At 43.3% G+C, this 27,184-nt stretch overlaps 1 protein-coding gene across 5 annotated transcripts in view; it reads left to right on the forward strand.

The window, feature by feature from the left end:
• dgkh (diacylglycerol kinase, eta) overlaps positions 1-27,184 on the forward strand; it is an 88,354-nt gene that overhangs the window by 13,318 nt on the left and 47,852 nt on the right. For all 5 annotated transcript variants that reach the window (XM_034694618.1, XM_034694617.1, XM_034694621.1 and 2 more), the window contains 2 exons: positions 7,614-7,724; positions 17,596-17,676. In XM_034694618.1, coding sequence (XP_034550509.1) covers positions 7,614-7,724; positions 17,596-17,676 — 192 coding nt within the window. The remainder of the gene's footprint in view (positions 1-7,613; positions 7,725-17,595; positions 17,677-27,184) is intronic.

The following is a 27,184-nucleotide window of genomic DNA, read 5'->3' on the forward strand; positions in this document are numbered from 1 at the left end:
GATTTAAAAGAGGTGAGAGTTGGAGCAGACCTGCAGCTTTCAGGGAGTGTGTTCCAGATATGTGGAGCATAATGACTAAACGCTGCTTCACCATGTTTCATTCTGACTCTAGGGACTGAAAGCAGACCAGTACCTGAGGACCTCAGAGGTCCAGGTGGTTCATACAGTAGCAGCAGATCAGCGATGTGTTTATCTCCAGATATCAAGAGAAATGCATTGGCTTGAGTTATTGTGAATGCATTAACGCTGCAAAACTCAGAGTAGAAAAATACTTTGCATATTTGTTCCATCAGACGAGTTGGAGAGAAATGAGCTCAACTAACTCTGCAAGCAAAGGAAGCATTGCCAACTTGCACAAATTCATCCACTGTTAGTGTTTGGGACCCTGAACATCACCAGTAAATGTTCTTTTGCAAGTTGGACAGTGTGGGAGTTTAAGTTATCTTGCAGAACTCAACATGCAACTGTCATTAACTTTTTTTGCAACTGCTCTTATTTAATAGACTTTTAGATATAAGAAATCTCTGCAATGCATATCTAATTGCATAAATAGCATTGGCTTTTTGTTGAAAATGTCATCGCTGCAGCATCTTTCTGTAAATAATTATAAGTTGCATTAATATCTTTACTCCCATTTTCACATTTTTAGGTTATCTAACATCGTTGCGGTTTCATCCATGCTTTAGTTTGATCTGAGCACACAATCCACACCCTGTCTGTATGAATGAAATGATTTCCTCTAAAGAATTACACTTAAAGAATCTTTAATTGGACATTTTGGATTGAAAGTGAAGACATTAGCTCAGATTCAAAGACAGAAACCTCAGAGAGGACCAGATCAGACTGGTTCATTGGTGAAGGACGGAGCGCTCTGGTGCTTAAAGGAGGGAAAGAGAGAGAGGCTATAAAGTAATAAGGATGTCCCTGTTTTTAGTTCATAGTTGGTCTTAAATGTCTCTGCATGAACTAAATCTGTGAGTTGGACTGACTCACTGTCTGTTTATCGTCAAAGGAAGGACGTAGGTCTGCTCTGCTCTCTGCATTTAGCCTTTCAGGGAACTCCTGCTCTGCTCTTATCCACCGAGCACAGCTGCTGGACTCATTTGAACTGCCTGTGCCTTTTGTCTATTGTATAAGCATGCATGTGTGTGTATGTGTGTGTGTGTGTGTGAGAGTGTGTGTGTGTCACCCTGTCAGTGGCCAGGCAGAGTGGGTGTAAGGTACATGGTGCTCAGGTTACTCATTTCTCTCTGGCACAGGACTCGCTCTGTGTCTCAGCAGAGAGGAGCAGCGCACAGAGGCGAGCAGAGCGACTATTTATAGATCACTTCTGGCCTACTTGGCAACAGGAAGGAGATGGAGACAAGGGAAAGGAACTATGGAGGCCAAGGAGGGACAAAATAGAAAATAGAACGGTGAACTGGAGCAAAGTCACTTCTGGTGCTCTGGCTGTGCAGAGAGATTTAAAGTTAGACTTCTAACTCACAGAGTCTGAAAGTTTCTCTCCGGAAACAATCGAACAATGAATGATAAAACCTCTGAAGTTTACACTCAGCAGAGAGAGGCAGTGGGTGCAAATGCATTAAAACATATAAAACAACAACATCAGCTACAACAATTCAAATCTATCACCAGAGGAACCTTTACTAGATTAACTAAACTTTTGAGCACCGGTTCGTTTGAGTTTAAAAATCAATGTTACTGTAAAAACAGCACCACACACCCCCTGCTACCTAGCAGCTGCCTGACAGCTGCAGTTAATTTACAACCCTCACTTTAAGTATGAAAACAGAGTCAAACATTCATCCTCATCCTCCATGTTTTCAATCACTGTGTGATGCAGCTGGCAATACATCGAGGATCTGACTCATGCAACACAATTATCGTATCCCTGAGGTCAATTATCAACATTTGCCCTCATGTATGAAATGTGCTATACAAATAAAGCTGCCTTGCCTTGCCTTGCCTTGCCTTGCCTTGCCTTGCCTTGCCTTGCCTTGCCTTGCCTTGCCTTGCCTTGCCTTGCCTTGCCTTGCCTTGCCTTGCCTTGCCTTGCCTTGCCTTGCCTTGCCTTGCCTTGCCTTGCCTTGCCTTGCCTTGCCTTGCCTTGCCTTGCCTTGAATATTACTGCAGTCTGAACAGGTTTCCCTTCATTTTGCACTCTTCATGTCACTACATCATGGTGCCTCAAGGAGGCATTTTCTTTTCCTTGCAATTCAGGCCCCCTAAAAGAGAGAGCCAGAGACTGGAGACCCCTCATTGTCCTGAGGTGGTCTCATGTTGCTCACAGCTGCATGCTTGAACTTACAGGTCGATCCACAAACCTGCACATTTCTTTGTAGTTAAATGAAGGCATTATTTCCTCAGGGGTCATGTGGTGACAAAGTGGAGAAGAAAATTGATGATGTTTTTTTTATTTGCATGGTTTTATCTGAAATTTGGCTGCAATGTTTGTACCTATTTTCACAACAATGGTTCTTGGTTCTGACCAAGCGGCAACCTCCGGTTTAAAAATATTAGTCCAATGTGGAAGTGATACAAACTGCAGTTCATTGAGTGTCCACTAGGGGCTGGCTCCTGAAGTACCGGAAACCACATACACACCCATTCAAAAGAGACGATCTTTACAGCAGAAATAAACATGTTTACAGCCTGATTCAAAAAACAAGTGTAGTCTGGATAGATCATGTCTCTATCAGCACACACTGTGAGGGGGTGAATTGTTTTCTAACGAGGCAATTTGCACTAAGACAGTCAACTAAGACTCGTTAGAACGAATCGTCCAATATTCCACTATTTGGGGTCACCCCTAGATATCTTAGATATTTTCTTTCTTTCTTTCTTTCTTTCTTTCTTTCTTTCTTTCTTTCTTTCTTTCTTTCTTTCTTTCTTTCTTTCTTTCTTTCTTTCTTTCTTTCTTTAACCAGGTAAGAGACTCTTTTTCAAGAGTGACCTGGCCAAGACGGCAGCACAACATAGGTTACAACACACAACAAGCACAAAAAACAACACAAATAGAACACAGTCACAGCTTCACATGGTTACATGATTACACAGTGCAATCACAGGATCCAATGGAGCTTGTTTCTCTGTCTTTTATGAGTGACTTGAATTCCCCCAGAGTTACAAGATGTGTCAGTTTCAAGTCCTTCTGCACATCGCTCCAGGTAAACGGGGCTGAAAATGTAAAAGCCTTTTTGCCCAGTTCAGTTCTGACTCTCGGGACCTGTGACTGTATGATGTATACAATGTCAATATTTCAAAGTGTTTTTCTTGAGAGTCTCTGAGAGGAGTTTCAGTCTGTTGGCCTAAGATGAAGTGAAACACGGTGTGGTAACAGCGGGTTTCCTGCAGATAAAAATACACACTGAGTCTGTTCAGCTCCTGCTCTGTGTGTGCCATGACTCAACTCCCCCGTTCAGAAAACACAGCTTCCCTCTCTCTCTCTCTCTCTCTCTCTCTCTCTCTCCGTCAGTCATGAGGTGTTCATTAAGCTCCCCCGGTCATATGTGCGCTCGCCCTCTTCCACCTGGATTAGCCAAAGCAGCTCATCGTACGTCACGAGAGATGTTTATGTTTTCACGAGTGTTTGCACGTCCGGGACTATTTACTGCTCCGAGCGTCTTGAGGAGGAGGAGCAGCTCCTCTGCACTCCTTCACCTCCTGCGTCCCGCCGTGGTTTCAACGTCTCTAAATAAGAAGATGACTTCACTTTGTAGTCTGAGGCAGGCAGCCATAAGACCTTATAGGGAAGTCCACATCGAGGTATTTCACCTTAATCCACCACAGGAATTTTAACTTCAGGCGTACCTACGGAGAGGGGAAGCGGGGAATTAACGTAGGTAGACAGCCGGCTCAGAGGAGGTACAGTCGTAGTCCTCCTGTTGGGTTCTTTTGCCCCTCAGTCGTCAGTTACAGGAAGATTTCTGCTGCAGGCCTGATACTAAATTCTTTCATTGAAGTGAGCTTAAAGTAGTCCTAAGATGATCCTCTTGAGTCTGACAGAGACACTCTGAGAGAGGCCTTCTACAGGAGCACTAGTTTCTCCTTCATCATGTCAGAGCAGAGGCCGCTTAAAGTCACACACTGTTCATCAGAGGGAGAAAACAGGGATCATAGAAAACTCTCACTGGATTTGGAGGAGGATGTGTGAGCCTAAGAATCCAAAGAGGGACATGTATCAAGTCAGTCTTATTCAGAAACTGCAGAGAGAGTTACACACTACAGGAAAAGTTCACAATCAAGAAAATATTACTGACAGAAAATGAAATCTATGACTCTTGAGACGAACACTTTGCAGTTGTGCAAGATTTGAACATATGATGTATTAGGGAAATAGATAAGTGACAAAAAAAAGCTTGTATTGATCATAATGGTGAAAAAAGTGTAAATTTGGATGATTAACTACAAACCTAAGATCTAAAGTTAGAGCTTCAAACAGGAGAAATGAAAAATACATGTGAAACAAAGTAAGTCTGCAGTAGAGATGGAACATCAGCCTTTAATCAGCTTATTATTGGATGGATGCATTTGTGCTTCAAATATCTGTAAAATAAAATTAACAAACAAAGAAACAAAACTGGGACTTAACCAATAAGGTCATACGAAACACTGCATGATGGGAAGAGTAGAAACCGGGTTCTTTGGGACCCTCTTCTTTGGACTTAAAGTCAAGTCAATGTGGTGCTCGTATTTGAATTAATGTGACACTCTGGTTTAGTTTATTTAAGATATTCATGGCTCAAAAGTGAACCACAAGAACGAGGGGATGTTAATATATTTTATACTTCACATGTATTCAGTTATAGGACAGAATACTTCTATTGTCGCTGCATGTTGTTCAAGTAGAGTAGATGCTCTCCTTTAAAACAGAAGAACAACACGATACGATACCAGACGATACAATGTTACAATGTTCCAATGTCATTGAGCAGACGCTTTTATCCTCTTAATTGTAAAGGGTTATGTGTAATATTGTCATGCGGTCACCATCATGCAGACTTTGGGTCAATAAGGAAAAACAACAAACATTCCACTATTCATCCACTACGGGCAAAATCTGATGAATCAGATTCCACCAAGCAAATCCTTAGTCGGGCTCACCCCTAAAGATATCATTTCAGAGTGAAGTCAGGTGAGTCCATGTGGGGCCAACACAGGAAAAGTTACTGTGAGTGAGTGGGTGGTGATGTTACAATGTTCCAATGTTCCAATGTCATTTATCAGACGCTTTTATCCAAAGCGACGTACATACGAGAACAAGAACAACACAAGCAAAGATCTAGACGAGAGGAAACAAGATCAGTAAGAGGAACAAAGAGCTTCAAGTCCATTTGGGTGCAGGTACTGCCAAGCAGTGTAAAGGCAATGCACAAAGTAAATAAAGAACATCTACAATGAAGCAACCAAACCATTTAAGACCTTCCATTATCATCATCAACAATTAACATCACCACAATAATGACCAAAGTACCAAGTGCTGGGTCACTCCAGACCTGAACACAGAGTCCCAGAGTAGAGCAGGACAGTGTGAGTCAACTGTAGCTGGAAGACATGATCTGCCCCTGGGGACAACAGTGGAGAACAGTCTAGCTAAGTGCATAGTGCTTCCTAAAGAGCTGGGTCTTTAGCTGTCTTTTGAAAGTAGAGAGGGACTCTGCAGATCGAATGGAGTTGGACAATTCATTCCACCATTTAGGGGCAACAGAAGAGAAGAGTCCAGCTAGTGGTTTTGATTTTGAGGCCTTGTGTGCTGGAAGCACTAGGCGCCTTTCAGAGGCTGAGTGTAGCGGCCGAGAAGAGGTGCAGTAGACCTGGATGAGGGGTTCCAGGTAAACTGGAGCAGTTTTGGTTCCTGCTTTGTAAGTCATGATTAGAGTTTTGTATCTGGTGCGATCTGCAACTGGAAGCCAGTGTAGCTGCATGAGCAGGGGAGTGACATGAGCTGTCTTAGGCTGGTTGAAGACCAGACGTGCTGCTGCTGCGTTCTGGATCATGTGCAGAGGTTTAACTGTGAATGCAGGGAGGCCTGCGATACGAGACACGATGACACGATACGCTGTCCTTTATTGTCCCCATAGGGAAATTTGTGTTTGACATCAGTGCTGCACGTTACCTTCTCTTTAAAATATCAAAATGAAAACAAGAACACACATAAAAAATACAATAAATAATACACTAGTGACACTAGTGCTACGTCTTTAGCTTTAATACAAAAACAAATACACCTTCATGAAAAGGTTGTAAAAGATTAAAAGTGTGAGTAACTCTGAGGTGTTTGAACTCCTCGACACCTGAAGGGAGGGAGCACGTCTGTGTACGATGAACGACGAGTGACTCAGAGAAGAGAAAAACAAACTTCCACTCAAGTTTCATTCATTAGTGAGACTTATATGATGATCCTGGTCTGGTTCTGTTTATCCCTGCTTCATCCACCCTGACATGCATGCCCATGTGTGTGTGTGTGAGAGTGTGTGTGTGAGTGTGTGTGTGTGTGTGTGAGCCTGTATGCTGCAGCAGTGTTTCTGTGTTTAAGTTGACACAGCTGGTGGGCAGGATGTCAACTTCAGGCTTCAGTCTTCTGTTTGTAATTCTCCCCTTAGAGAGCAGCCTTCCTCTGCTATAAATAACCTCTGTGTGTGTGTGTGTGTGTGTGTGTGTGTGTGTGTGTGTGTGTGTGTGTGTGTGTGTGTGTGTGTGTGTGTGTCCCACCTCTCCTGTGTGCCCAGAGAGAATGATGTTCTTCCTCACGCAGCATTTCCATCTGTGTGCATTTTATCTTTTCCAGTGTCCACTGTTCCACGCGTCGCTGTATTTGCTGTGTGTGTGTGTGTGTGTGTGTGTGTGTGTGTGTGTGTGAGGATGATGGTGGTTGTAATGATGATGAGTGTGTGTGTGCCGTGTCGCACCTACAGGGGCGATGGTTTGATGTGATGTGACAGCACACACAGAAACACACACACACAGATTCAGGCGTTGTTTCTTTCTTTCATTGTTTTTTATTTCATACATTTCAGTTTCACTTCCTCATCCTTTCCTTTCTCCCCTCTTCCTCTTCCTCCTCCTCCTCTTCCTCCTCCTCCTCTGCCTTGATTTAAAAAATAACCAACATGTGGAAGTCTTTTTTTAGATTGTGGGCCGCGCAGCGCTGGAAGACATATTTGTGTTGGTTGAGCTCCTCTGACTTTAAGGCAGCAGAAGCTCTCAATGGGATGCCGTCCTCTCCCTCCTCTCCCTCCTCTCCCTCCTCTCCCTCCTCTCCCTCCTCTCCCTCCTCTCCCTCCTCTCCCTCCTCACTCTGTTCATTCTTCCTTTCTCTCCCTCCATGTACGTCATTATTTTTTTTCCCTGGCCGAGGGGGAGAGGTTAAGTGAGACTGATGTGTGTTTATAGCTCTTCAGAGAAATAAGTGGTGTGTGTGTCCGTAATGGGTTTTCCTTCTCTCTTGCTTTTTCGGCCTATTCCTCGTCTTCCATGCGTGAAATTGATGCTTAAATTCAAACACACACACACACACACACACACAAACACACATGCAAACATGCAGAAATAAAACACACTTTTTTTTAATCGTTCCCTGGAGATAAAGTGTGTTCATGTCTCTTCCCCTGCAGACGAGCATAAAGGAGGGACTGCTGCTGAAACAGACCAGCTCCTTCCAGAGGTGGAAAAAGCGTTACTTCAAACTCAGAGGACGAACTCTCTACTACGCCAAAGATGCCAAGGTGAGCTCACCTGGAGTGTCTTCATCCTACACACACACACACACACACATAAGAGAGAAGGATGAACTCTCTAAGGTCTATAAACTGACTTTAGTGAGGTGGAGAACTCGAGCTGCTTACCTGCTGCCTCAGTCAGTGCCTGGTTAGCTTAGCTTAGCACAAAGACTGGAAACGGATGGAAACAGCTAGCCTGGCTCTCTCTGAAGTTCACAAAATCCACCTGTTCCTCTTTTTCTTCCATCTTTGAACCGCTCTCTGGTCTGACCTTCTTCCTGACAGCTCTCAGCACTTGTTTCAGGTCTCCTTCAGCACAGCATGATGATCATTTTCTAAATTATGGTCCCACTGAAAGTCATGTAGACGACGAAGCAGGGGAGGATTTAGACCCAGAGCTACTTTAGGAGTGTCTTGTTCAGGTTTCTCTTTAAGTCTTCTCTTGCAAACATAAGAAGACTTTGAGAAACTAGAGATGCTGCAGGGTCAATAACTGCAAGACTGCAACTAGCTATAATACTAGAAAAATTCAGGGGCTGCAGCAATTTCAGCAATTTTCAAAGAGTCCTTCTTGCTCTCAGCAGCTCCACCAGTTTCTCCTCCAAGAGAATCATTCGTTCTTCCGCCTCACCATCGTGTTGGTATGCTAGATTTCTAGCTTCCTGTTTGGTGCTAACAAGAACATACCTACTGGTTGATGATACTAATAATAAAAAATAATGGGTGTTTTTAAGACTTACGTTTTTAATCTGGCTTTTAACTTGGAATTATTGCATTTAAGTCCTGGACAGCATTATTACCATTGTGACAATTTTGTTAGCATTATTTTTGTTTTTTGTTTTTGCCTCTTATTATCTTTTTTTTTTTTTTTTCTGGCATTAACCTGATTTTATTTTGTTAATATTATTGTAATGGTTTTATTTTATTTTTTTGAAATTTAGTTTATTTTCTTGATTTTGTTGTAATAATTATTCTTTCTGGTATTAATCTGATTTTATTTAATTTAATTAATTAGATTAATTTATTTAATTTGTTTTATTTATTTTATTGTAAGGATTTTATTTAATTTTTCTGATACTTGAATGTGTGAAAGGTGCTATATGAATACAAATGAGTTGAGTTAATAATAATAATAATAATAATAATAATAATAATAATAATACTTCTTGTTAATATAGCATCTTTCAAAACAGCGTTGCAAAATGCTTTACAAATAAGAAAGAAACTAGAAGACAATAAAAAACAAATTTGAGGAAGACAAATAAAAGGAAATAAAAAGTGTTGGAAGAATAAAAGTGACAATATATAAAAAACTGAAACAGTCAAAAATCTGAAATATAAAATAAACATCCATCCATCCATCTTCTTCCGCTTATCCGGGTCCGGGTCGCGGGGGCAGCAGTCTCAGCAGGGAAGCCCAGACACTCCTCTCCCCGGCCACTTCCACCAGCTCTTCTGGGAGGATACCGAGGCGCTCCCAGGCCAGCTGAGAGACATAGTCTCGCCAGCGTGTCCTGGGCCTTCCCAGTGGCCTCCTCCCAGTCGGACATGCCCGAAACACCTCCCCAGGGAGACGCCAGGGAGGCATCCTAACCAGATGCCCGAACCACCTCATCTGGCTCCTCTAGATCCAGAGGAGCAGCGGCTCTACTTTGAGCCTCTCCCGGATGTCTGAGCTCCTGACCCTATCTCTAAGGCTGAGCCCAGACACCCTGCGGAGAAAGCCCATTTCGGCCGCTTGTATTCGCGATCTCGTTCTTTCGGTCACTACCCACAGCTCGTGACCATAGGTGAGGGTCGGAACGTAGATTGACCGGTAAATTGAGAGCTTTGCCTTCTGGCTCAGCTCTCTCTTCACCACGACAGACCGGTACAGCGCCCGCATCACTGCAGACGCCGCCCCGATCCGTCTGTCAATCTCCCGCTCCCTTTTCCCCTCACTCGTGAACAAGACCCCGAGATACTTGAACTCCTCCGCCTGGGGCAAAGACTCCCCTCCGACCCGGAGAGGGCAGGCCACCCTTTTCCGACTGAGCACCATGGCCTTAGACTTGGAGGTGCTGATCCCCATCCCCGCTGCTTCACACTCTGCTGCTAAAATAAACAATGTTACAAAAATAAAAGATACATATATTATCTTACTTAAAAAAATTATAAAAACCTCTTGATTAAAACACGCTCAGATGACATCTCCTGTCATGATGTTGCACATGATCTGCTTCAGACAAGACTGAAGACCTGTGATAATATTAAAACCCCTAAGCCTCAGAATGACCCGATGTATGTTGTTTGTCTGAAACCAGAGTTTTAAAAACATCAGCGTGTTTCTCTCTGAGGGTGAACAGAGCTCAGATCGACTCAGTTTCACTCGTGTGCGACTCTTTCTCTTCTTCATAACTTCCTTGAACCTTTTTGTGGTTGCCTAGAAACTGGTGGTAGCATGGTGGTGTAATGTTTTAATTAGTGAGGATTTTTTCTAACCTTCAGACGGAGCCAGGCGATCCGTGTCCCCATGATTCCAGTCTTTGTGCGTCTCTGTGTGAGGCTGTGTACTCGTCCTTCTGTCACACTGAAGACTCTCTCCTTTAAAAACCAGATCATTTCTCCTTCCTCAGATTCTCTGCCTTCCACCTTTCTTCAGCTTCTGTTTTATCTGAAGTTTTTAACCTTTTGAATCCTTCTTACTGACATCTCTTTCCCCCTTATCTTCTAACCCGACCCCCCTCGATCTCCCCGGTCTGGACTACCTGTGTGTGTTTGTGTGCGTGTTAGTCCGGCACCGCCCTGGCACGCTGGCAGGAGCGGGCGCTGCGCAGGGTGTCCAGGAGCCGGGTGTGCTGGCGGGTTCTGTCTGTGTGCTGGACGGGTGCACGGCGCTCTCCTCCTCCTCTGGGTGCCAGCGGATCTGAGGAGGGCCTAGTGAGAATTCGGGTCAGCACAGCGCAGCCAGAGTCCAGACGGCTGGTCTGATAGTTGAACCTTTACCTGCTTACCCGTTCATGGTGCTGCATTCATGCCATATGGGAAAAAAGACATCTGAAGCACCTTAAAAGAAACATGTTTGAAGTCTGTGAATGATCATCCCAAATCTGGAGAGCTTTTAAAACCAAATGTCATGAATGCATCATGCACTGATAGATTTATTAAGATTATCACCTCAGGTAGGAAAGCAAACACACACATGTGCAAACTCAAAGTCACTTCACCTCTTTAAGATTCATCAGAGGGAGTCTTTGACTTTGGTTTGTCTGTGTTGCTTGAAGAAACATAGAAATATATAAACACATAGTTTTCTCATCATTATGTTTGACCAAATATAACCATAGACTGTTTATTAGAAGTGGACGCAGCCTCAGAGTCACTACAGTAAGAAACTACTGTAACCTGGTGTTCTTTAAATGTCCAGCAGGGGGCGACTCGACTTGTTCCAAACTGTCCTACTTCTCAGCTGATTTGTTCCCTCCCTCCCTCCCTCTCAAGTTTATGGTCTCAATCTCTAGTTTCAATCAATCAATCAATCAATCTTTATTTGTATAGCGCCAAATCACAACAAACGTTATCTCAAGACGCTTTTACAAACAGAGCAGGTCTAGACCACTCTATGTCAAATTATGAACAGAGACCCAACACCAAGACAGGATCAGACTCAGTCTGACCCCACCTTAATCCACCATGAGCATTGCACCTCACAGTATTTAGCAAGTTACAGTGGCAAGGACAAACTTCCTTTAACAGGCAGAAACCTCCAGCAGGACCAGACTCATGTTAGACACACATCTGCTGAGACCTACCGTGTTGGAGAGAGGGATAGAGGGAGATGAAGAGAGAGAGAGATGATAGTGGGGAGACGGATAGTAGTAGTTGTAGCAGGTGGAGTCTGGCACGTCCACAGCAGCAGAGATCCAGAGGAACCTACGAGACAAGGGAGCTCAGGGACTCCAGAAAGGTCTATGGTTAGTAACTTTAAATGGGACAGGAAGAGTTAAAGTAAGTGATGAGGGGGTGAGATAGGATCCCAGTGTGTCAGTGCGCCAGTTCCCCCGGCAGTCTAAGCCTATAGCAGCATAACAAAAGCTGGTCCAAGCCTGATCCAGCTTCAACTATAAGCTTTATCAAAAAGGAAAGTTTGAAGTTTCAAGTCTCCTTCAACACGACATGAAGTTAATTTAGTAGATTATGGTCCCATTTAAGGCTGGTTTATACTTCTGCGTCTCCCCTACGCAGCAGGGGCTGACACGGACATGAGCACCACATCCTTGTGTGTCGATGTGTCCGTGTCACGCAGCAGTTCTCCTCCTAAACTCTTGAGGGCAGTGTGGTCTCAGATAGTCCGGTCGCCTGCTTCTGGCCCCGCTACGATCTCTGCTTACTTGTCCACAGAGATTCAGAGCGTGTTCTGTTAATCTGATACATGTTGCTGTTTATCAGAAGATAAGATCCTCCTTTATTCGTCCCACATCGGGGAGATTCATGGAGTTCCAGCAGCAAACAAGAAGGTGTACAGAACAAGAATTTAACAAGAATATATATAAAAAAGAAATGTCCATCAGAGACGACAGCTTGGTCATAATCCTCCTGTCAGCCACCACCTCCACAGGGTCCAGGACTGAGCTGGCCTTCTTCCCCAGTTAGTTCAGTCTGGCTCTCCTGTATCCTGTCCGCCCACAGCAGGTGAGGTCGTGTCCGGTGTTAGCTCTGTTAGCATGATGCTACTCTGGTGCTGGGTTAGCTGGTCCACCTTACTGTAGATAGATCTTACATTCCCCATAACGGTGGGTAGAAGGACAGGTCCATGTGGTCTTTTCTTAGCTTACACAGTACCAGCACGTCGTCCTCGCCTCCTTCTCCTCAGCTTGCAGGGAAACATCAGGCCTAGCATCATTTAGCATCGACATGCTACCAGCTGCTAACAGCTGATCTCATATGTTAACAATGTTACCATGCATACATGCAGGATCTCCGGACACACACAGGAACAGAGATAGCAAAAAAAAACAAACACTGCAAACAGAAGCAACGGAAGAGAGACATATTTACAAACAGACATGATATCATGAAGGATAGAGAGGAGGAGATGAAATACAATGCCGCCGAGTGGACCAATCACAGGGCTTGTGGTCTGCGTTGATTCTAGGTGTAGTTACATTTTGGAGGAGGTGCACGTCAGCTACCTGCGTAGGCCTCTGCTTAGGTATGGGTGCTACGTGGACCACCTCCGTGGATTTAGGGCGGGGCTACCTCTGATTGACAAACTGCTCCCACGGTCTCTTTGGTAGCATTTATAGCGTCTTAATTAATGTCATAGTTAGTCCTTTCAGTTGCATACCTCTGAATCCTCTCCAGCTCCATCTTTTGATCCAAATCCGCCCACATTTGTCTCCATGAACCAAGACAGCCCGACTTGACTCCACCAAACAGTCCTGGTATCTGTGTCTGCGTCAGCTTCTTATACAGTCTATGGTTATTTAACACCCTCTATAGATAAGTGCCCATCCCTGACATCCTCATCCACTCAGGTGTCTCCACGGTGATGGCCTGGCTGGCTGTGCTGCCCTGTGTTTAGGAAGCCTGACCCCCCCATTTGTTGATCCATCACAGAGGCTTCATCTCAGCCCCGCAGTGTGTCCTAGAATCCTTTATTTGAACCAGAAGCAACCTTAACGTTGTTTCCTTTATGGAGACTCTAATCCTCTGAATCCTGGAGTTAGGGGTCTACGACTCCCTCAGATTGTTATGTTGTTGTGTTATTGAAGAGAAGTCTTTAAAGCACAAACCAATCATTTAAAACATTGTGGTCACAAATTGCACAAGAAGGGGAACCAATCCAAGCAGCAGAAGATGGACAACATTCTGACAAGAGTCTGGTGTCCCTTATGCTCTTTGAATAAAGGTCCATCTATGTAGGGATGATACCAGACACTTAAGATAACAATCTGAGCCTCTGTGGACAGACCTTGATCTCTTAAAGATTACATTAAAACCATTACAGCCTGGTTTGAAGAAATCTTTTGCAGCAGTTAGGAAATGTTTCTTTCTGTTTCAATTTGACCCCTAAAAAAGGAAAAAATTGGCTCAAATGAAAATGTCTTCTTAAGTGAGAGTGTTTGGAATAAAAGGCCACACACTGACAACATGGCGCGGCATGAAATGAAGGATAGAAGGACTGTGAGCTCGCAGAGATGCAGCCCGTGAGTTCAGCTCTGGATCTGTGAGTAACAGCGGGTCTGGACGCTCCCCTTTGTCCACCATTCACTGTCAGCTTTCATTACAGCCTCCCTCAGACAGCGGAGTGTGTGCCCACACATATGCAAGTGTGCTGGTGGTGTGGTGACTGAATGAAAGAGAGGGAGTGTGTCAAAAAGGACTGTAGGAATTAATCACACACACACACACACACACACACACACTCACGAACGTAGGAATGATGTAACGCTGCAGCGGCGCACAGAGCTGCAACAGAGGGGACAGTGTTTGTGTTGGCGTGCCGTTCATACTTCTGCCCTCTTGGCCGCCACTCAATACACACATTCACACACACACACACTTGTAGGCATATGTGGAAGTGCTCTGACACATGCTTACACACACACACACACACACATACTCGCACAGATACACAGAGAGTAAGCGTTGGCTGGTGTCCCTCTGCAGCCAGGCCTCAGGGAACGTTGTTAACTGGGCATTCCCTCTGACAGCTGCAGCAACTCATTCCTCCCACACACACCCACACACACACAAACACCCACACACACACACACACACACACAGATACACAGAGTCAGAGGGCATTCCTTTGACGACATCGTGTTTTTGGCCTGCAGCCCTTTGAGAGCCCAGCTGCGTGCCTCACGCATCACGGCTCTGTTAGAGATCATGTTGCCGTGTGCAGACTCTGGCTCTCCTCTCTGTCTGTCTGCCGGCTGTATCTCTGAACCCGCTGGGCCCCCCGTGCCACACAGAGACTCCATGAAACACGTCAGAACTCACCGCCCCGTTACTCCCACTCCTCTTCTTTAAGTGGAGAGTCAAAACAAAGGAGGCTGATGAGGGATCCTCGCCGCCGCCGTGGAGATTTGGCGTGCAGTGTTGTCGTAGTGAAGTGGCTCCTTCACGATGAAATGATTATCTTCAAGAGGGAGTCTCAGTCTTTCTGCAGAAACTCTCTGCCCCTTCAACACTTTATGAAATACCCTCCCACAATAAAGGTCAGATATTAACTTGTGACAGGAGTGAGGAACAGCTGCAACAATTGAGGAGCACCAAAAACTACAATACACCATGAGCACAGTGTTACTTGCAGCCTCTGTTCAACAGGCTTCACAGTGAACATCGTGCACTGCTCCATCTCCACAGAGGAGCCCTCTCTGCAGCTGGTGCATCCACATTTACTGCATCACTAACTTCAGGAGTTACATTTCCTGTAACGTCAGATACTCTCTTCGTCTTCTCTCTTCAGCTCTTCTGAGTTAATGCTGCGTAGCTTCCTGTCACATGAGAATGAAGCCCTGATATTAACCAACCAGTGTTGGATTTAATGGAGCGACGGTTGATTAGTAATGCCTGCCACTAAGACGATGGAACAGCCTGTTGGAGGATCTGAGAGGAGCAAAGGAATATTGAGTGTTACGGCTTGAGCAAAGGACTAGGACCCAAATGCAGAGTACAGGGAAAAAGTATTTATTAAGCAAAAACCAAGGTTCAACAAAAAGCGCCTTGCGGGTAAAAACAACTGAGAAAAAGTACAAAACTAGGAGTAACACAAAATCACCCAAAAGGGGAAAAAGGTTCTATCAAAAACTCACAAACAAAAACTAGGAATCAATCCTCTGAAAACAACTCGAGATAAGTTCACAGAAAAGCGTGGCTTGAATCTCCTCAGGAGCAAGGCTACAACAGGACATGGAGCATGCGGCTAGAGGAATAATCTGGCACTGGAGGAGTGTTTGGTGGTGGCTTAAGAAGCCAGTGCTGATGAGCAGATCAGGGACAGGTGTGCCTGATGAGCCTCACTGCTGAGGAGACCGGCCCCGCCCCTACCCATGCAACCTGCAGGCAGAGAGAGAGGGTTAGGGCAAATCACACAACAAATCAGGACCATAACAATTGAGACTTTTAAAAGTCAATTAAAGACAGATCTAATAAGTCTGTCTTTTATATAGGATAGTTTATAACTTCTTTTAATGTATCATTTTAATTCAACTTTATATTTATTTTAATATTCTATTGTTTTATTTATTTTTAACTCTTAAATTTTTATTATTTTATTATTATTTTTATTTATCTTAGACTTTTATCTTTACCTTTTTATTGTCTTAACTATTTATTTTTGATCTTTTAGTGACTTATTTTTTTTTTTTTTTTTAATTTCTGCAGTTTTTAATGGTGCATAATTTTTTTCATGTCATTCAACTTTTTATTGCATTTTTTTTTCAGTATTTCCTTTTCACCACAAGTTGAAAAATTATCTATAAGTTATACAAAACCAACAAAAAGAAAATAGAAAAAAATACATATAATAATTATAATAAAATAAAATAAATAAATACAAAAAAATATGAATAAGAATAATAAAGTTACTTATTTGTTAACTATTTCCCTTTGTTGTTTTTTCATAAAGATTGTATTTATTTAATTACTTAATTAATTAATTAATTAATTACTTAATTAATTAATTATTAACACTAATAAAATATAGTAATAAAAGATATGGCAGTAAAAATACAGTAATAAAAACATATATACAAATACATGTTAAAAACACAACATCACAGCATAAAGATTAATTGATTGATTGATTGATTGATTGATTGATTGATTGATTGATTGATTGATTGATTGATTGATTGATTGATTGATTGATTGATTGATTGATTGATTGAAGAGGCACATGTCACTTTTAACTCACGCTGCACCACGCAGCAGGCATTACTAATCAACCACCGGAAACTAAAAGTCAAACCACATCAAAGTGCTCCCAAATATATTTCAAGGTCAAACAGATTACATTTCAAATTTGAGCTCTGACTTAATTACACAGTTCTGCACATAATCTCAAAAGATGGAAATGATCAATGTACTAATTGAAGCACATTTTTACTTTGATGTTCCACCGTCCACGTGGGAAATATTAAAGACCATCGAGGCGTCTTAAATCAAATGAAACAGCTTTGTAATCCCACAAGGGTTTGTTTGTTTGTTTGGAGCTGCTTGTGCACGACACACAGCGGCACGATGATGTGTTAGAGCTGAAGAGTTCATGAGAAGTTCTGATTCATCTTCACTTCAACATGGAGGAAAATAAAGCTTGACTGGAGAAACATCAAAGTCTTAAAGAATGAATGATGAGTCTTTCAGGATAGTGATGCTTCTCATGAGTTTTACAGAATTAAAGGAACATGCCAAACTTTTCACCTTCTTTGACACGTGTGAGTCAGAACATCGCTGAAAGCCGACCATCTGCTTGATTTTAAGTTCTGCAAACCCTCACCCTCCCTTTGTTTCATTTTCAGTAACTGTCTGCAGAAATATCACGCTCATTTAGCAACACTTCCCAGCATCATGTATTCAGGAAGTCCTGCGTTTAAGACACAGCTGAATAAGAAAGTTAGTAATGGCTGATTATTTTACATCATCCTAAATGCTTCCTCTCATGACTCTTCCAGAAGCTTCATTTGAAGGCCTGCTTCGCTGAAACATTCCTCTCACAGTCTCATTTAATCACGTCTTTACTTCAGAGTAAGATAACCTCCTGCTCTGAATACTGTCAGTGAAGCTCATTGTCTTCTTCTCTCTTCTGCCCTCTCTCTCTCTCTGTCCTCTCCTCGGGATTCCCTCTCTCCTCTTCACCTCCTCCTCCTCCTCCTCCTCCTCTCTGCAGTCCCTTATCTTCGATGAGGTGGACCTGTCGGACGCCAGTGTTGCAGAGTCCAGCACTAAGAATGTCAACAACAGCTTCACGGTGAGTGCATCCTGCAGCCTCGACACACACACACACACACTGACTGACACACAGTTGCAGCTTATTTATGCAGCTCTAACTTTTGTTGGATTTATGATTCAGTCTGAATCTCTTTATTTCTTTGGTCTACTTCTTCCTGCATGAACACTCAGGATCATGATGAAGATGAGACTTGTCCGTCTTGCTTGTTTTATGTTTCTGTTGCTTCAGATTTGAAGGTTCTGATCTCTGACGTGGACTAGTTTCTGAACCAATAGGAGCAAATTGTGGATTTACTGAAACACCTTACAGCCTGAGAAAAGGGATAACAGAGGGAAGTTTCTCCAGCTTCCATCAGAGTGTATCGTTCCTCAGACAGTGCTGTAAGGCTGGGTTTACAGGGTCTGGGTTCTCCTGCTGATGGAGCAGTCCCCACATGAACCTTCATGCATCATGCAAGAGCAGCTAAATCAGCCTCTCTCCTTAAAACATGTCTCTTAGTTTGGAGCCAGCTCCCAAAATCTCTGGGATGATGAAAAGGTGTTTTGGGGTTTTTTTCAAACCGGGGATTTATTTTTAAATCTTGATCAATTTTAGGAAACAAAAAGTCATGACTTATGAAAAGCTCCTGTTGTAGATCAGAACATGAGAGGGGTCTCTTTTTGCTTTTGGATAAAAACGTATTTACATCAAATGCAAGTCATTTATATACCTTGTTAGTTCCTTACAGCTGAAGAATGCTTTTTTAGTTTTTCAAAATTAATTAATAAATTGATTTATATTGAGGTTTTTAGAAATAATTAATTAATTGATATATATTTGTTGTTTTTTTAATAATTAAATAATTGATTTATATTTGTTTTCTTTTAAATAATTAATTACTTTATATATTTAAGTTTTTTTAAATAAATAATACATTGATTTATATTAGTTTAATTTTTTTTTAATTGATTTATATTTGTTTTCTTTTAATAATTAATTACTTTATATATTTAAGTTTCTTTTAAATAATTAATACATAGTTTAAAAAAAAAATTTTTGATTAAAATTTTTTTTTCAATCATGAATTATTTGATTTATATTTGGGTTTTTAAAATAATTAATGAATTGATTGATATACATTTTTTTAAATAATTAATTACTTGATATACATAGAAGCTTTTTAATTAATTAATACATTGATCTATATTAATTTTTTCTAATTAATTGATTTATATTTGTTATTTTAATCATGAATTAAATGATTTATATTTGGGTTTTTAAAAATAATTAATTAGTTGATTTATATATATTTTTTTAAATAATTAATAAATGACAAAGTTATCTTAAAAAAGCTAACTTAGCTAGCTATCCTTGAAATCAAACCTTGAAAATAGAAAGTTTAATGAGTTTTCTGCCTTTCTTTGTCTCCAGATGACTCCTCAGTTTAGTGTTAGTGAACAGTTAATGATCTAAAGCATCAGTAGCAGCAGGTTCATTCATAACACACAGGAAACACAGACACATGCTCATATAGGTAGGGTCATTTTCTGCAGACCAGCTAAATGAAGACACATTAAATCACTCTGAGGGACGGTGGGGGTCACGGGCTGAAAAGTTTGGGACCCCCTGTTTCAGAGAACACTTCCTGCTTCAGTCTCGTCAGGCGGCGCTCACACCTTTAATAAAACCTGCTGGAGGTGCATCACGATGTTGGAGGAAACAGGCCGTGCCCTTCAAGGGTAATGATTCACCTGCTCATCGCAGCTCTTCTCCCAGGAGAGAGAACCAGATGATGATCCTGTGAATGGATGCTGTTTGTGGAAGATAATGAGCGTGTGTGTGGGAGGAGGAGGAGGTGGAGGGAACGGATCACGAGTATTACGAGGATGAAAACAGACAGTGGAAGAGCTCGTAGTGTGCTCTGTCCTTTCTATAAATGTCTCTCCTCTCCCTGGGTGCTGCTATAATAAGAAACAAGGGGGAGGAGGAGGTGGGCAGGAGAACAGTGCCCAGAGGAGAGAGTGCAGCTATTTTTAGCCCTGCCTTGAAATGCTTCAGTGAGTGCCTGGGACGGCTTAATGTCTGCCATATTCATAAATAAGATTACGTGTGCCGGCTGCGTGTGTGTGTGTGTGTGTATGTGTGCAGCATGTGCACACAGTCGTGACTTTGTGCGTGCATGAGCATCCTGCTGAGACACAGAGAGGGGGGGGGAGGAAGGAGGGGATGCTGAAGGAGGAAAGAATGAGGATGCATGAAGGGAAGTAAGGACAAAGAGAGATCTATTTTTAGACCGAGGCGAAAGAAAGAAGTGTTTGACAGAAAGAGAGGAGCGCTGAATGAATAAATGATGGATGAGGAGCAACTGCAGTTTAAGACGGTGAGGTGAAGGGAAAGACACAGCAAGGTGAAGCAGCAGCAGCAGCAGCAGAGGAGGAGGAAATCCTGGAGTGATGTCACACACTCTCCCCCCAGAGGGAAAGAGAGAGTGAGGTCGAGGGAGAGCGAGCGAGCGCTGATAGGCAGAGCACAAAAGGAAGACAGGAGGATGCAGTGGAGGAGAGAAGCGAGCGAATGAGCGAGGAGGAGGAGGCAGGGAAAGAGAGAACCGAAGGTAACGTTGATGTGACGCGCTCGATGGTATTCCACCTGCATCAACCCAGACTCAGACACGCACACCGACAGGGGGAGACCAGAGAGAGAGAGAGAGAGAGGGGGGAGACTGCAGCAGAGGAAGCGTTGCACTGCTCAGACTGTCTCTGTCTCCGCGTCTGTCCAGCTGTTTCTGTCCGTCTGTCTGTCTGTCTCTGAGGATGAGCGATGCTGCTGTCGTCCTCCGTGCAGGTTGGTGCTAATTGGATGCTTTGAACGAGTGATCGGCTCCTGCTGCGTGCGGAGAGAGAGATTTATGCTCATTCATGTAGGAGCTGTGCAGGTGTTGGTGTGCTGTGCGTGCATGTGTATCAGACACACCTGCACCATGAGGATTAACTTAAAATCACTGCCAATACTTTTCTGCAAAGATCTGTGCAGGTTAAAGAACTTCATTAGTTTATTTTTGTAAGCAGAAGCTAGTTTGAAGAATGTTTTTGTGTTTGCATCATCAGAAAGGAGAGTTAGATTTAGTTTTACCTTGTCTATAATGTCTAAAAAGCTCAAACACCTCTATAGAAACCTTTAAAGAAAGGACTTCTTGCTTGAATCATGTTTCAACTCATCGTTTTAAGGTGGAACTGAAGTGAAGTTAAATGTTTAAGGAGATGCTTTATTCATAAATTAGTTTCTGATGAGTCCATTTTTAAGGATGCAAAGAAAAGATGCACACGTGGACGTGCATGTGTCCATACGTGCTCATCATTTAACCACTGCACGTCCACTGCCTCACACAGGACTTGTGAAAGTCCGTGCATGTCGGTGTTAATTGTTGGAGACCAGCTGATGTTGCGTTCATGTTGTTAAATCCATTGTCTCTCTCGTGTGTGTGTGTGTGAAGCAGAGGAGTGTGTGTGCATACGCGATGAGGCTGCGTCGCTGCAGCGCAGAGAGAGCGAGCAGCACCTTGAAGTCCACGTGAGGCAGAGCTCAGCCCAACCCAGACCCTAAACCCATTACAGACTCTGCAGGGACCCCTCCCCTCACCGCTCACCGCTCACTCACTCACTGACTCACTGACTCACTCACGCTTAATGGATCGGGCTCGCTCGTCTCCGTCAGGTTCAAATGAATCTCGTTGAAAGTCATCTGGTTTGCTTCTGGTTGTTGCAGGAGCATCCAGCGGTGTTGTTTACGTGCTGTGGGAAGTTCACACACACACAGAGAGCTGCAGAGGATGAGTTTGTTGCACGTGTTTTGGAGGGAGGAGCAGCTGTGATGGTTTGGTTGGTCCCTGTGGATGCAGGATGTGTGCAGCACTGTCACTGATCCTCTGCCTGCCTGCGTGTGTGTGTGTGTGTGTTTGTGTGTTTGTGTTTTCCAACAGAAGCAGGTGTCTCTAATTATCTATTAGTCTCTTGTTGTTGCCTCTCCACCGCGGAAGGGTTTTGAAATGTGGTCACAGCAGAAGTGCCTCAAAGCTGAATTCTTTCTAAATGTGAGCAGAGCGACGAGGTCTGATCTGAGCCGACTTGTTGCTTGATTTATTCCCTCGATGAGGAATAGTCTCTTAATGAGTTCATGGTCTTAAATCTGGTTTTCTTCATTACGACATGATGATCATTCTGTAAATTATAGTCCCATTTAGAGATGAATAGACGATAAAGCAGGGCAGGGTTGCTTCCTCTGCAGAGGAAGAGATGGAGTAATGTGCATCCAGTCTGTCCCCCTGATCTGGTCTCTTATGGTTCTAATAATCCAAAAACTGAATGCAAACAAGTGGGTGAGACGACAGGTGCTGCATCTACATCTTTTAAATAGTAAATTCTCTTCAATAAAATCACATCCAAGGATTCAGGGTGATTTTTATTCTAGCAGCAAAACAAGTTGAACACACCTGGGAAATCCTACTGTCCCTGAAGTGACACATGAAGCAAACACCAAGACCGGATCAGATCCAGTCCCTTCTTCCAGACAGGACTCAGTCTGATCTCATCTTAATCCACCATGAGCAGAGCACTTTGCAGCATTTAGCAAGTTACAGTGGCAAGGACAAACTTCCTTTAACAGGCAGAAACCTCCAGCAGGACCAGACTCATGTTAGACACACATCTGCTGAGACCGTGTTGGAGAGAGGGATAGAGGGAGATGAAGAGAGAGAGAGAGAGATGAAATGGTGAAGGAATGACAGAAGGAAAGGACGGGATGAGAAAAGGAGACAGAAAGGATGAAGAAACATGGAAAGAAGAAAGAGAGAAAGAAAGGAAGAATGAAGGAAGGAAAGAAAGAAAGAAAGAAAGAAAGAAAGAAAGAAAGAAAGAAAGAAAGAAAGAAAAGAGAAAATAAAGGTGAAAAGAATGAAAGAAAGAGGGACAGCAAGATGGAATGAAAGAGAGGAAGAAAGAAAGGAGGAAGAAAAAAAAGAAGAAAAAAGAAAATAAGAAAGAAAGGAATGAAGGGATAAAGGAATAAAAGAATGAAACAAGGAATGAAAGAAGGAAAGAAAGAAATTAATGAAAGGATAAGGGAATAAAAGAAAGAAAGAAAGGAATGAAAGAGAGGAAGAACGAAAGGAGGAATGAAATAAAGAAGAAAAAAAGAAAGAAAGAAAGAAAGGATGAATAACAGACCCCAAAAAAGGAATCTACAGCAGAGATCCAGAGGAACCTACGGGACAAGGGAGCTCAGGGACTCCAGAAAGGTCTATGGTTAGTAACTTTAATGGGACAGGAAGAGTTAAAGTGAGAGACAGGCAGAGAGAGGAGAGAGAGGGAAAGACAGGATCCCAGTGTGTCAGTCTAAGCCTATAGCAGCAGAACTAAGACCTGGTCCAAGCTTGATCCAGCTCTAACTATAAGCTTTATCAGAAAGGATCTGCAGCTCACATCAACTAGCTTTCTAGCTAAGATTAGCATATGCACGATTATGTTTATAAAATGCACTTCATCTGCAAAAATCAACCAGGAAGTAATTTGAAAGTTAGCGTGAGATGAAATCCTGAAATCTAAATATTTATTTGTGCATTTGGAAAATCCTGACACCCTGATGAATCAGCCGGGCTTCTGACACCGCGCTCTTTTCACTCAGAGACATACACACTGATCAGAAAACCACTGCCTGTTGTCACATGTCGACACACACACACACACACACATACTGAACACACACACACACATCTGATGCAGTCAGCGCTGAAGGCCAGTCATCGAGGGAGGTTTTCCACTCTTGAGGGATGCCTAGAGCTGTTTTTGGAAGCTGCCGCTCCTGTTTCCCCTGGCAACCAATCTTATCACCACCCTGTACCAGACATGAGACACACGCACGCACGCACGCACACACGCACATGGACATTGTACACCAGAGGCAGGGAGACAGAATGATCTATGTCCAAAGGGATCAATTCGCCCCTCGCACTTTAATCCCTGCAGGAGAACTGGACTTTGATTAACGGCTGAGGAGAAATACGAGTCTCTGCAGAGCGAAACACATCGAGCGCCGCAGATTTACTTCATCGCTTCACGCTGCCGGATTCTCAGACTCTGATTGGCTGAGAGAACAACACGCACGAGCATGTGAGGACGCTCACAGAGACACATTCGCTAATTTGGGAGTTGTTGCGTCCACTTATTTTAAACACGGGGGAAGAAGAATGCTAACGTGATTAGCGTCAGTGAGGAGGGCAGAGAGAGGACAATCATCACACACACACACACAGAGCTTCCTACACACACACACACACACACACAGGCTTGCCTCACTCAAAACTATGACAGGATTTGTATTGCTTTTCCCTGGAAATGCCGTTCATGGCTCGATGTAACGAGGTATTGATTAAAGCTGATTGATCAGGAGAGTGATTAAGGTGATTGATCAGGGACTGTTTGTCAGGTTTAAATCAGTCAGCCCTGCATCATTAGCTTTAGTTGCTTCACTGTGTTTGCCGCACGGTGGACTCTTCCTGGTTCGAGTCCCTCGTGCATGCACAGGTTCTCTCCGGTACTCCAGGTTCCTCCAGCAGTCCAAAAACCTGCTCATCAGGTCACCTGATCACTCTAAATATCCTGTATGTGTGAGTTTGTGCATGAACGGTTGTTTGCCTCTTCATGTCAGCTCAATGATTGGCTTGTAACTAGGGATGCTAGATATCGGCTTTTCTGCCGATATCTGATATTCCGATATTGTCCAACTCTTCATTTCCGATATATTCAGGCATTTTACACCAACACTGTTTGGTAACAACATAACATATCTCCTACTGTGGAGTTAACACATTATGCCTGATTGCATTGTTATGCCCCACTGGATGCATACATAAATGCAACATGGCTTTCAGAATGTGCACACTGTTTGTGCAAAATAAGAGAACAACTTATTATTTTTTAGAGATTTAAGAGAGAAACATTTTGCCTCAAACACTACAGACAATATCAAAACAAGGAAGATGCATCTCTTCAGTCCAGAGTAGTGAACAAACACAGTCCTCTTTTATTCCAAGTTCAATGAAGGAGGAAACGGCCACAACTTAAATTATAAACGTGGCTCCATCGCCCTGCTTTCTCAAAATAGAGCAAATAAAAACAAGAAAGATTCTTCTGGAGATGGGAGATCAAATCTGATGTATTAAAGGAACACGCCTTGTTTCCTCCTCGCTCTGCAGTCATTGCAAATTTATGATTCGTAGGTGACGCTTGGAAATAGTTCCAAACCACGGACATCTCATGCACCGGGCGAGTGTAATGGTGAAATCTGTTCCTTTGTGGTCAACTGCCCGAGACGCCCCATCTCCTGTCCCCTCATCAAGATACCAGGTCCCATTGTTTTTTAAATCATGACGTCTAGACCCCATCCTGGTGCAGATACCTGCAACAAACGAAGGGTGTGAAACCCTTAACCTTAGGGGGCGGTCCTCAGGTATAAATGTTCAAGCTTTCCCCATGTTCGAGTCTTTCTTCATTCCAACCACTCGGGTGTTGACCGACCTTTTCCATGCAAAGGAAATAAAACCTTGTTGGCTGGCAGAAGTCTCTGTTTCATTATTCACCAGTAACGGGAAGTAACTGGAAAAACTTCCACGACATGAGCTAGCTTGTTAGCCACGGTTAGCAACCCATGAGTCTAGCGTGTTGTTGTTACATGTCATCAAGCGCTCACCTGTAAATGTCCATGGACAATACTCCTAATGCGTTAGAGGGGAAGGCAGTCTGCAGAAATGTCGTTGTATCAGAACTTCACAGAGGTCACTGAAGAGAATTTATCGTCTGAACTTTAACTGAGGAGAGACCAAGCCGTCTCCTCGCTCTCAGCTTCCCTGGCGCTCTCTCTCTCTGCAGTCTGTGGCCAATAAAACACTCCTACAGGACTGCAGACTTCCACTCTGATGCTGCATCACACAGCTGAAAGAGACAAAGTCAAAGCGGCGGCTACTTGTGACTGCATCTCTGAGAAGTCCAAACACAAAATGAAGAGTTTTAAAGATATTTTGACTCGTTTCATTTTTAATATTCAAATCAAAGCCATGCAACAGCTGCTCTGGATGTTCCTTCCATCCCTGAACATCATCCATCTGGGCCATAATGTGATAAATGTGAACCTGCAGAGTCCACACATCCTGCAGACTACACAAACATCAATTAGTCAAAGAAGAGCGGTGAGGAAAAGTGAAACCAGAGGCACAGATTTAATCCCCCTCTTCCTCAGAGATCCCTCTCTCTCTCTCTCTCTCTCTCTGCTACATCCTGCCGTCGCTCCCCCGGTGCACAGGCATGCTCAGACCAGCAGCACCAGAGGCTCTGACAGGTGCACCAAGCAACAGTGTGCGCTCTAGCTTCTGTATCTGTTGCCGTTTTAAAGCCAACAGATGAAGTAATGTTAAAATCTATCTCCACGATAACGTGGACGCTTCTCACCCCTCACATGTGCGACGCCTCTTATGTAAGGAGGCTCCAGAGTCAGAGGTGCAAAGAGGCTGAAAGTGGTGCGACAACAGAGAGCAGAGGGAACCGAGCGACACCTTCTCCACACAACATCACCTGAAAACACGAGGAGGTGCGACACTGATGATGTAACAGCGTCCTTAAAGATCAGGATCAAGATCAAGATCAGGATCAAGATCAGGATCAAGATCAGTCTGGATTCATTATTGGCCGATTCCAACCATCACATATCTCATCGAGTGCTCCCTCTCTACTTTTAAGAGTAGGCTTCAAACTTTCCTTTTTGATAAAGCTTATAGTTAGAGCTGGATCAGGCTTGGACCAGGTCTTAGTTATGCTGCTATAGGCTTAGACTGACACACTGGGATCCTGTCTTTCCCTCTCTCTCCTCTCTCTGCCTGTCTCTCACTTTAACTCTTCCTGTCCCATTAAAGTTACTAACCATAGACCTTTCTGGAGTCCCTGAGCTCCCTTGTCTCGTAGGTTCCTCTGGATCTCTGCTGTAGATTCCTTTTTTGGGGTCTGTCATTCATCCTTTCTTTTCTTCTCTTCATTCTTTCTTTCATTCTTTTCATTTCGTCCTTCTTTCTACTTTCTTTCTTTACTTCTTTCTGTTTTTTCTTTTTTATTCCTTTTTCCTTTCATTTCCTCATTTCTTTCTTTCCTTCTTTCTTTCATTCCTTTTTCCTTTCCTTCCTTTCTTTCTTTCATTCCTTCTTTCTCTCTCTCTTTGTTCTTTTCATGTTTCTTCATCCTTCATCCGTCTCCTTTCCTCATCCCGTCCTTTCCTTCTGTCTTTCCTTCCCCATTTATTCTCCTCTTTTTCTTTCTTCTGGTCTCCCTCTCTTCTCTCTTTTCTTAGACCTTTCTGGAGTCCCTGAGCTCCCTTGTCTCGTAGGTTCCTCTGGATCTCTGCTGCTGTGGACGTGGTCCAGACTCCAGCTGCTACAACTACTACTATCCGTCTCCCCACTATCATCTCTCTCTCTCTTCACCTCCCTCTATCCCTCTCTCCAACACGG

Source organism: Notolabrus celidotus, chromosome 10 (assembly GCF_009762535.1).
Source record: "Notolabrus celidotus isolate fNotCel1 chromosome 10, fNotCel1.pri, whole genome shotgun sequence".
Classification (NCBI taxonomy): domain Eukaryota; kingdom Metazoa; phylum Chordata; class Actinopteri; order Labriformes; family Labridae; genus Notolabrus; species Notolabrus celidotus.